Source organism: Phacochoerus africanus, chromosome 4 (assembly GCF_016906955.1).
Source record: "Phacochoerus africanus isolate WHEZ1 chromosome 4, ROS_Pafr_v1, whole genome shotgun sequence".
NCBI classification, from domain to species: domain Eukaryota; kingdom Metazoa; phylum Chordata; class Mammalia; order Artiodactyla; family Suidae; genus Phacochoerus; species Phacochoerus africanus.
The window spans coordinates 63856731-63868954 of NC_062547.1; the positions used below are offsets into that span (position 1 = coordinate 63856731).

General features: G+C 39.7%; 1 protein-coding gene across 1 annotated transcript; it reads right to left on the reverse strand.

The window, feature by feature from the left end:
- Nucleotides 1-2287: 2287 nt before the first annotated feature.
- LOC125125566 (olfactory receptor 7A17-like) lies at nt 2288-3238 on the reverse strand. The gene has a single exon (XM_047776776.1). It carries the CDS (start codon nt 3218-3220, stop codon nt 2288-2290), a length of 933 nt encoding a protein of 310 aa, XP_047632732.1. The 5' UTR covers nt 3221-3238.
- Between the last annotated feature and the right edge of the window lie 8986 nt (nt 3239-12224).

Below are 12224 nucleotides of genomic sequence, written 5' to 3' on the forward strand. Positions count from 1 at the left end.
ATTTATCAGGAGAGGTACAAGGCAGGGAATAAGTAGGCACCCTGCGAGTATAACCATGATTATTCCGACCATTGTCTCTAATTTTTCCCAACCAAGAGAACCATTTACCAAAGAGATTGTCTGTATCCCATCCTTTCCAAGTTTGTACAGGTACATGGGCAAGTTTTGTCATGCGGTCAGCAAAATATCAAATCACAAAATATGTGATTTGATATTTTGCTTCCTCATATCAATAGTCTTCTCTGATATTAAGATCATATTAGGTCAATTTATTCCAATTTGTCTTTCTATGTAGACTTCACTGGAGATATATATTTGATAATCAGGTTTTGCCAGTCACTATGGTAGGCATTCTGGACACCAAAGTGAATAGTAAAATAAACCAACAAAACCAGAAGAACAGTTATGAAACTGTGCCGTGTTTGCAGTGTAATTATCTGACATTAAACTTTTTGCTTGTGATGTAAGTGACTGAAATTCAACTTTGGTTTTTTGAAGCATCCACTTCAATGATAATCATGTCAAATAACCGAATTTCCAATTGTATGACACAGATAATAGATAAATACCAAGGCCACTCCCACCCATAAAGTTCTTGTTTTAGAAAGCCTTGAGTAAACAGATACCAGGTCACCTGTGTGAACCTACTAACTACTTTCCCCTTGCCATACCCTAATTCCATGCATATATATTTTTTAATTTTTATAAAACTATAGTTGATTTATAATATTCATTCAATTTCTGCCATACAATACAGTGACTCAGTCATATATGTATATATATACATTTTTATTTTCTCTTTTTTTTCATACTTTCTTCCATCATGTTCTCACCAAGAGATTGGACATATTGTTTTATTTATTTTATTTTATTTTTTTTGTCTTTTTTTTTGCCTTTTCTAGGGCCGCTCCCGCGGCATATGGAGGTTCCCAGGCTAGGGGTCGAATCGGAGCTGTAGCCGCTAGCCTACACCAGAGCCACAGCAACGCGGGATCCGAGCCGCGTCTGCAACCTACACCACTGCTCACGGCAACACCGGATCGTTAACCCACTGAGCAAGGGCAGGGAACAAACCCGCAACCTCATCGCTCCTAGTCGGATTCCTTAACCACTGCGCCACGACGGGAGCTCCTGGACATAGTGTTTTAAATTCACCAATAAAGAGTGAAAGGGGAGTTCCTATTGCAGCTCAGCAGTAATGAACCTGACTAGTATCCATGAGGTTGTGGGTTCAATCCTTTGCTTTGCTCAGTGGGTTAAAGATGTGGCATTGCCATGAGCTGTTGTGTAGGTCACAGATGTGGCTCAGATATGGCATTGCTGTGACTGTGGCATAGGCTGGCAGCTACAGCTCTGATTCATCCCCTAGCCTGAGAACTTCCATATGCCATGGGTGCAGCCCTAAAATGATAACAACAACAAAAAAGAGCAAACTAGCAGAATCCTAGCCATCCCACCTGCACAACTCAATAAAGGTGGAGCCCCCAGTTGGTTCTCTCTTTTCTCTCTCTCTACCAGAGACCTACCTGCATGGCCCATGGACATGCTGTGTACCCTCTAGGACTTGTGAATTTATTTTTTTGAAGTTCCCAAATAAATATTGCTGAGATGCATAATGCATTCATAATAAGCACCAGAGGGCCAATCCAGCTACAACATACATTTAGGAAAATGTCTGTGAGATCTTGCCATGTCCAGGTGAGTGCTTCAGATATTCCTAGCCAATAGCACTACCATCAATACACTAAGAATTAAATGGAGCAATGTTACAGTCTTCATTGTGAAGAACAGAAGTTAAAATAATAATGAAAGAAGTGATAGACTAAAGTAAAATCTGAACTTTGTATTTTCTTCTGCAATGAAATTACATAAATGGCCTTAGCGGTCAAGTCTATCTTTCCCCCCGATATGAGTAAAATACCTAATGATCATTCCTTCCGAAAAACTAGGTGAAAACTACTTGGCATGATGTATGTCATTTGAGAAATTATTTTTAAGAAACTCCAGTTGTCCAATGTAAGATATGGATATTTTCAAATATTTCTGATCCCAGCCTGGAAAATCTTTGGGAATATATGAATGTGGACATAGGGAAAAACTATCTATGGATTAGGCACAGCAGAGCTTAATAAAGTGAGTTCCTTAAATTTTGTGGAGGAGTTGAATCCAAGAATATGGGAATTGCAGTAAATAAAGAGGAGGAAAAAGTTTTTCAACAAAATTTCTGGCCCTGAGGCTTTGAGTCCTAAAGTCATGAGTATATTTTTGGCCCCAGAACAATGGGCTCTTACATAGCTGCCATCCCAGTGATTCTTCTCAGAGCCCTCTTTATGTCTTTGTTCTTCAGGCTGTAGATGAAGGGGTTCAGCATGGGTGTGACCACAGTGTACATCACTGAGGCAACTGCACTCGAGTGTGAGCTGTGGGTAGCAGAAGCACTAAGGTACACGCCTAAGACTGTGCAATAAAATAATGAGACAACTGAGAGGTGAGATGCACAAGTGGAAAATGCTTTATACTTCCCCTGCAATGATGAGATTCTTTGTATGGAGGAAACTATCTTAGAATATGAGTAAAGAATTCCAGTGAGGGAAGCTCCACCATACACCCCAGCCGCAAAATACATCACTGTGTCATTAAGAGAGGTGTCAGAACAGGCAAGTTGGACCACCTGATTAATTTCACAGAAAAAGTGGGGGATTTCCAAGTCTGTACAGAAGGACAGCCACAACACCATTATGCTTTGGAACAAGGAATTCAGGGCACTCATGATCCAGGATGCCAGAACCAGCAGTCCACAGAGCAAGGGTTTCATGATGACTATGTAGTGTAGGGGGTGGCAGATGGCCACAAAGCGGTCATAGGCCATCACTGTCAAGAGGAACATATCCAATGTTGCAAAGAGTATGAAAAAATACATCTGGATGATGCAGCCTTCATATGTGATAACTTTGTCCTGTGTCCAGATGTTCTGTAGCATCTTTGGGATGGTAGTGGTGGTGAAACAGATGTCTACAAAGGATAAGTTGGAGAGGAAGAAATACATGGGTGTTTGGAGATGGGAGTCTAGGCTGACAGCCAGGATGATGAGCAGGTTTCCAAACACAGTGATCAGGTACATGGAGAGGAAAAGCCCAAAAATGAGAGGCTGCAATGCTGGTTCATTTGATAATCCCAGAAGAAGAAATTCTGAAATTGTTGTATCATTCTCTGGTTCCATGCAGTAGAGGTGACTACCAGGAAATGAAAAAAACAATAGTATGACTAGTTTCTTAAAAATTGGCATTGCATGGATTTCCCCTGTGGTGCAGTGGGTTAAGTGTCTGGCATTGTCACTGCTGTGCTGCAGGTTTGATCCCTGGCCCAGGAACATCCACATGCTATCGGCATGGCAACAAAATTGGCAATGCAAATTTGCTGAGATTCTACAATTTGTATTTTGCATTCAAAAATCGGTATCAGTAATTTTCCTATGGAAATTTCTCTTTCAATAATCCACCGAGCCATCTCTGAATAGGAACATCTATCCCACATTCAGTTTTTCCACTGCATTGTCATGCAGTCTACACTTTTAATAAGGAATTTATCTTACATTTGGGGAACATAAATTGAAGAATGACCAACTCGTGGACAGAGTAGAGGGTTTTGAGGGACAGTAGTCCCTGTAGTCTCTATAGAAAGAGTATCAGTAAGTAAAAAAACATACAAATTATTAGATGGTAATGGATGCTATGAGAAAAATAAGTCAAGTATGAAGAACAGAGTTAGCAGGGGTATTCTTTTTAACTGCATCTTTAAGTAGACTGAAAAACACTTGAACAGAGACTGTGTGGAAAGAGAACAAGAGACATGAGTCTACCCGGGTTAAGTACATTCTGGTTGGAGGGAACAACAGGGAAAATGCATTTCAGAAAATCAAGGCCCAAAATAAGCCACTGAGTCTAGAAGAAAGTACAAGAGGGAGAGTGATGATAGATGGTGTCAGAGAATTTAGAGAAATGAGGAGGCCTCTCTGCCAAAGCTGAAACTTCAATTCACAGGGGTCCCTAGTTCCCATGTCCCTCTAACTTTATCAATTTTGTTTCCAAGAAGTATTATAGCCATGAGATCCCTATTACGGGAAACTATATCCAGTCTCTTGGGATAGACCATGATTGAAGATAATGTAAGAAATGGAATGTGTATGTGTGTACATGTATATGAATATATATGACTGGGTCACAATGCTGTGCAGCAGAAATTGACATAACACTGTAAATCAAGTATACTCTAATAACAAAGAGAACAATAAAATAAAACATAAAAAGTAAGTCCTGTGGATAGAAATGTGTCCCTTCCTTATTTTTATTTGTTGATTAATATTCTGGCACATGTATTTTAAGGGTCTCACACTGGAGAATATGGGCTCAGTTGCCTCTTCCTTGCCTTGAGAACTTATCATGTCTCACAACACACAGACACACAGTCACAGACAGATGGACAGACAGACACACACCCACACACATACCCCCCCCACTCACCCACCCACACACACACCCATACTGTGGCCTCCTGGAGTGATGCTGCTACTACTGGGGTATTCTCACTCTCATTCACAATAATTAGGAAAATAATGATACAAGACAGCTATTAACATTAGATTACATTTTGTCTAAAAAATGTAGAAGCAGTACCTAAAACTCCAACTGTTAATTCTCCTATAGACATGTAAACATGTGGTTCTATCTTAATATGACCATTTCATGCTCAGTATTAAAAGAAAAATAAAATACCAATTAAAAACTGAGAGCAAAACCAAGCAGGCCCTGTGGGGCTCCTGGGTACACACACCTTCCTATGTCCCCCATTTCTTGTTTTTAGGGAATAAATTTCAGCCTTCATGACCTTTCCTGAGTTTCAAAGGGCAGGTTCAAACAGTTGCTAATCAGGGAAGGGAGGGGATACAGAGACCAGGGAGGGGTGGTCCAGAGATAATACTGCAGGCTTGGGGCAGTGTCCTCATTCTCTTCTTAAGGAATAGATAACAATATCTTTGAGTTTTTCTGCAGCACTAAAACTCACAAAAAATGGAAGATGTTAATGAAACATTCTTCATTATGGAAAGAAGACCATCAAACCACTGAATACCAGCTTTGAAAACAATGCCTTTACCCTGATCCTCATCTGAGGCCCTATTTTTCACTCCCCAAACCATAAAACCACCTCCCATCTTACCTAATGGGGGACATTCTTTAAGTCATTAGCTTGATGTGACCCTCCTTTGCCTGGCAAAGCAATGAATCTGTTTTTTTCTCCTTTTCCCAATACCGGTTCCGAGTTTCTATTTGGCACCAGTGACCAGAGGCCAAGTTCTGGACACAAGAGGGAAAAAAGACCATGTGGGGAAAAATATCTAATAAGCTCTGGTGATCCCTAGAGTTTGTGATGAGGATAAAACTTCCTAGGTTCTGGCAACTCTTAAACCCTAGTTATATCCCTATGATGCCCAGAGTAGTAAAGCAGCAAAAAGCATTTTATCCAGAAGAGCTAGGATGGATATATTTACTTTATCAAGCTGTCTGAAAGATGGAACATCCTACTAGGAAAATGGGCAAAGAAAATAAATCAAAAACCCACAAAAGGGAAATACACACACAAAAAATGGATGGATGGAACTAGAGAATCTCATCCTGAGTGAAATGAGCCAGAAAGATAAAGACAAATACCATATGATATCACTTATAACTGGAATCTAATATCCAGCACAAATGAACATCTCCTCAGAAAGGAAAATCATGGACTTGGAGAAGAGACTTGTGGCTGCCTGATGGGAGGGGGAGGGAGTGGGAGGGATCGGGAGCTTGGGCTTATCAGACACAATTTAGAATAGATTTACAAGGAGATCCTGCTGAATAGCATTGAGAACTTTGTCTAGATCCTCATGTTGCAACAGAAGAAAGGCTGGGGAAAAAATGTGATTGTAATGTGTACATGTAAGGATAACCTGACCCCCTTGCTGTACAGTGGGAAAATAAAAAAATTTTAAAAAATGGAGGTTATAAAAATGATTTGATAAAAGATATGTTATTTAGATATACAATATAAAACTGGTAGTTTGAAATGCTGGCTTTGAATTTTGGATCTGCACACTCTTATTGTTTGAACTTGGAGAACAAATGAAACTTTTGGAAATATTAATAATATCCTCACCCAAATAGTAGGCTGTATCCATCCTCTCAAGGTGGTTGATGCAGTCATTACACATAAAAAGCTTAACATAGTTTCTTCCTGTTAGTAAATGAATGGTTACCTTGGGCAATGAGATTTCACTGATGTTTTTCTTCTTCCTCTTAACTATCTCCACTGTTTTCCCACCTCTTGCTCCCCAGTTCCACATACTTACTTCAGTTTCTTGTCCTCTTGCCCATCTATGATACCTGGCACTCCTCTTGACAATATTCATAATGACCAAGAGAAATATTTCTATATTACAAAGCAGGTTGTCCAACTCCTAGCTTAACCATCTCCCCACTGGAGAATGAGCCCCATATTCCATAACTTTGATCCCTAGGCTTGATTTTCTCTGATTGTGAGACAGGATAATAACTCTGCTAGTTAGTGTAGGAGCATGGGCTTTGATGTATTCTTTGATATGGCTATTTATTAACATTTGTGGCTTAAGGGCTCCATGGAACATCATCCCCACAGGCCTTGTTTACTATCTTGTATCTGAGTCCAGTTGGACATTAATCTCTAACCCACTCCTCAACTGATAGAAAAAGAATGAGAGGAATGGTGACTCTCAGTCTAAGGAAGAGAAGGGCAAAGAAACCATAAAACTTATGGGGGCATTTCCACTCCTAAGACCCCTATTGGAGAAGAGATAGGGATGGAGTAGGCACAGGTAGTTGTAGAAGTCCTGATAAAGGACCATACTTAAAGAGGGAAACTTAGGGGACATTGGAAAGTCACTGTAAGTTAATACCTGCTCAAGAAAGCCATCACACAAGGCAGCCTTGCTTGGCTAGTGGAGGCATGAGACTTGCCTCAGGTCATTGGGTGGGGATGGGATTAGGCCTACATTCAGATTCTGACCAAAGGCAAGGGTTTGAGGATCACCCTTCTGCTGATTTGAATACACACCTTTTGGGATACTAAGGAGCAGCTATTACTTCCAGAAAGGAATAGGCAGGTTGTTCCAACCCCCATTCCCCTTGGATGACAAAACTGTAGCCCACAAGACCCTTGGGGCAGAGCTTTGGTACCTGCCAGCCTGCACCTCTCACAAGTGTCCTATCCTAATACATCGATTTCTTGCTTATTTCTTTGTCTCTCACTGAATTCCTTCTGCATGGAGGCATGAAGAACTTGAACCTCCAGTAAGTCCAGAGATAGGGTGAGTGATTCTAATTTAAAACCATGGGTTTAAGTCCCATTTTGAGTTTAGGCTATGTTCGAGTCCCCAGCACGTGGGTTAAAGTCCCAATCTGGGTTTAGGCTGGGTTCGAGCCCCACTTTTGGGTTAAAGTCCCAGTCTGAGTTTTGGCTGAATTTGAGTCCTGGCACTTGGGTTCAAATCCCAGTTCAGGTTCTGGCTAGTTCAGGCCATTAGCTCTGTCAGTTTCACAAGGACTGATATAGGTATCTGGGCAAAGACAATGGGAGAAAACCACATCTTTCTGGACCCCATCTTTAAGAGATAAAAGCCCTTTTAGGACAATGGAGATGGAGACTCTTCTTCCCCCTTCCAGTGTGTCCTGGGAGCTGTTTGTTTTCGTATAATAAAGACTTTGCTTGCTTGCTGCCTATGTGTTCTTGAAGTTCATTCTTCAGTTCTGTGAACAAGAACCTGGATTCCGATAACATCTTTCTGGCATCAATTGAACCACTAACTTTACCTCATGCTACCCTCATCCACAGCAATCTCAAAAATATTGACCTTGAGTCTCAGCTTTACTCATTGCCTCAGCCACAAGACTCAGAGTGTATATACACCTACTTGTCTCTGCTTTCCAAGTCAACCACTGGCTTATTTTGAATTTTTCACCCTTCTCTACCTTTAAAACTCCATCTTATTTTTCAGATTGCTTAGGTCATCTCCTCATGAGCCCTCCTTTTAACATTCCCACAGAAAAAGAACATTTTCTCTTATAATAATTTATATATAGTGCTATCACTGTGTAATTTTAATTCCATATCTTTTATTCTCTGCTAGACTGTGAATGTCTTGAGGCATGTGTCAATATTATACACACACCCCAACCCCCTCAGACTTAGTTTAGTTGGAAAGAGTATCAAAAAATACATACATTGCATGAAGAGATGACAGAATGTGTTCTCACAGAAATTGCTCATGATGAGAGAACAAAATGAAGCAGAGAAATACTAACATAGGTTGGAAGACATGCTGGAGGAATGTTTTCCATATTCTGAAATCAAGACCTATTTGAAGATCAGAGAATGTGCTTTGTAAGAATAAAATAGAATAGAATAAATAAAACACAAATGCAAATATCAGAGTGCATCATGCCAGAGGAAGGGTTTTTTTTTTGTTCTCGATTTAGCTGTGTGTGTTTGTGTATGTGCACATGCATATGTGTGTATTTTTAAATTGCCAATGCACCCATGTTGAATCACATGTAAAAGATATGTATTACCTTTGATACAGTCAAAAAAGTTTCTTATCCATTGCAGTAAACTCAAGTAGAGTTTTTTTTTTTTTAATTTTTTCCCTGCTGATGGAGAAGCAATCTTAAAGGATTCAACAGACAGGTCGGGTTAAAATGACCTCAGGTTCAAGGGACCACACACTGACTACACTTTCATTTCTGCCCTTGCCCCATTACACTATTCACGTTAGAGCACTTGCTGAATTTTTATTCTATATATTCTCCTATCTGACCATATTTTCTTTTAAATTATTCAATGATTATTGGGTGAATCTGGCTCTTTTCTCACTTTTCTTATGTGGCAATTTTCCTTGTTAATGAAACTGAGCAGGGTTCTGTGGAGCTCCTGGGCATGAAAGCCTTTCTGTGTCCCCCACTTCTTGTTCTTAGGAAATGGGTCTGGTTCAGCCGCTATGACGTTCCCTGAGTTCCTAGGGACAGGTTCAGACAGTTGCTTATTGAAGGAGGAAGGGGATGCAAAGACAAAGAGGAAAGGTCAAGAAGCAACAGTACATCCTTGGGTCAAGATCCTGGTTCCCTTCTCAGGGATACACATAATAATATAGGCATCTTATATGTCTAAGAGAAAAGTTATATTCCTAGTGCTTCTTTTAGAAATGAATAATTTAAAATTGAACAGCTTAGAGTCCTTCCTTGTCCTTCTCCCTGACTTATTTGCACCCTAAACACAATCACTGGTAAGCTAAAGATTAGGCACTCTGAGCATATCTTCCTGTGGGTTAAAGATTATTAGCACATGATGTTTTTCAGGAACTTTCCTAGTTTGTTCTTATCTCTGATCAATATGCCTTTTTCACATATTCTAGGCAATACCCTGGAAGACCACCATCATGATCATACAGAGATCTCCTGACTCCAGCTTTGATGACTAAGATTCCCCAAAGAAAGAAGAATGCGTGTCTATGCCAATTCTGATTCCTATCTGAAAACCTGTTTTTCTTCTTTTTGCTGTAAAACCCCTTACAATTACTTCCAAAGGGGGGCATAGTCTTCCAGGCATTGGCCTGCTATGACCCTCCTTTGCCTGGCAAAGCGGTAAAGTTATTTTGTTTCCTCCTTTACCCAAAACTCTGTCTCTGCATTTCACTTCGGCACCAGCACACAGAAGTTGAATTTCAGCAACATTATTCTTGGGCTGAGGGTTATTTTTTGTTTGTTTGTTTTGGTCAAATGCATTGGTCACACCATACTTCTGTTTTTGATTCTTGTCCCTCATGCAATGGCCTCCCCATAATATACTCTATAAAATCATACACATGACACAAAACTTACCTCTCCCTTCATTTGATTTATATCAGAGGATATTTTGTCCATATATGCATTTATCTTATCTTAATCTTCTTTCTTCATTATAATGTTAGGTCCAAATGGACAGGGACCTCACTTTTTTTTTTTCTCTTATGGTTTCATAAAGGTGTGAATTTATTTTGAAGAAAATATAGAAAATGGGATTTATAACATGAAAAGAATAGCAGGGGAAATACAAGCCAGATGTAATGCAGTGCATTCAAAACTACTTAAAATTTTTGAATAGAATAGTAAAAGAACGTTTGAAAGAAAAAAATATAACAATAGTCACATTAGCATTAGTTTTAAATATAAATAAAATTGGCAAAAATCTAAAAAATTAGGAAATGAGATTTTTAAAAATTAGTGCAGTAAGCAATCTATAAAATTATAATTTCCACCTACACAAATATCGACAGACTCAAACATGCTTTTGAAGAACACACAATACTAAGTTGAATGCAAAATCAGGTGTTCCACAAGATGGCAGCAAATGATTTCCATTTAAAAAACAGATTATGCTCAGTAAAGGCAAAAGGTAGCAGGAAGTAAAAACGTGAAATAAGATGATAATTCATGTATAAGTTTATTATTATGAAGGATGCAGAGGAATTTTCTATGTTTGCAGAGAAATGAGAGGACAACATATAACCAACTGATAGATTTGACCCCTCAAGATTTATAAACTTTCTCACAGCCCAAAAAATACATATATACACACACATACATACATACATACATACATATAAGAATTAAATGGCAAATAGCAAACTCATTTAAAAACTATAATTATTTGTTTGGAATAATGCAATAAAATAAAAATAAGAATAAAGAGAGACTTGAATAGAGAGTCTGGAGTAAAGGTAGTGGTTGTAGGTAAGGGCAGTTTTGGGTGAGATGGTGCCACAAAAATGGTGCCTGAAGCAAACTTGAAGATCCCTCTGCACTGGGCCAGCTCTCTGTGTTTTCAGGTGACCTCAGTAAATGTTCTAGAGTTTCATTCTTGCTGACTGTTCTCCTGCAGTATCTATTGGGCTCTTATACTCACCAGGATGAGAACTCTGAGAGGAAGCTCTTTGTGTGGAAGTCCAAATTCCTCCCTTGTCGGTTGATAATGGAGACTGAAATGTTCTTGAGACGAGAAAACAGGAAATACTAAAGAATGGATCTCTGAGTTAGACTTAGGTATCCAAATGCAAATACCTTCCCCCCTCTAGCTCAAGGTCGAACATGCTCAGGCATTGCAGCAGCGGATATATTTACATCTCCATATATTTGCTGTATCTTCTCAACACATTTTCCATGGTTATGCCCACCCTTGAACACACCATTTCCCCAGGGGAACTTGTCTGGCTAGAATGGAATTATTTCCTGCTGATTTGCTATTCCCAGGAGAGCAGGATAGAAGTTAGGTGTATCCAATTCTTATTGCTACTCCAGAGGTCTAAAGGTCTAATGTTTACAACCCTCATTCAAAGTTTTCTTCAAATCTAAGCCTGAGGAAGCCGTCTTTGAAAGTTATTAGAAGACATTGAAAGTTATTATAAGACATTGGCTATGGAATTCCCATGACCACCTCACTAAGTACTCCAACCCAAGCCCAGTGTATGCTCTGACCCCACCCACTCCATGCCACAGCCTAGTACAAATCCAGCATGGCCATGTCAGGGGAAAAGATGGGACTGCAGGCTGCATCTGATAGGAGCCAAAGATGCCTACATAGTTAGAGCATCAGAACCTTTGTTACACACATGTTCTCCTCTTGCTTCAGTGCTTCCCTTTTTTTTTGGACATAGACCCCAGGATTGGAAGAAAGAAAAACACACTGAAAGGAAAAAAGTCACCTGTAGCCTGAGGCTCAGGGGTTCCAGTGCAGAAACTTGGGAGCAGACCCGAACCCTGACAGAGTGGTGATGGCCATGGAGCAGACATGAGGTCTTGCCTCACATCCTATGTAGGTGTTAGGTCCTCCAGCAGCAGCCACACCTACTACCAAACCGACTGTGGTCAGCTTCTCCATTTGGAAAGATGTGACTGGCATCCACATCAAATCCAGCCCTCCCATAAAAGGCACATGAATTCTACATAGAGGCACTGCCACATATGAACATTCCTTCAAGACCACAATAGGTAACTGTTTCACCTAAATCGAGATGGAGAAATTTAAGTAAAATAAAAAGGTGGAGGAAGTACTTTTAATTGAAAGAGCAACATAAAATGTTTAAAATATAATGAAATATAGGTAAAAATTTCATCAGCCAAAAAATT

Bases quoted from the DNA above. Each gene is read 5' to 3' on its own strand.
- LOC125125566 (XM_047776776.1), bottom strand. From the start codon at position 3,220: ATGGAACCAGAGAATGATACAACAATTTCAGAATTTCTTCTTCTGGGA.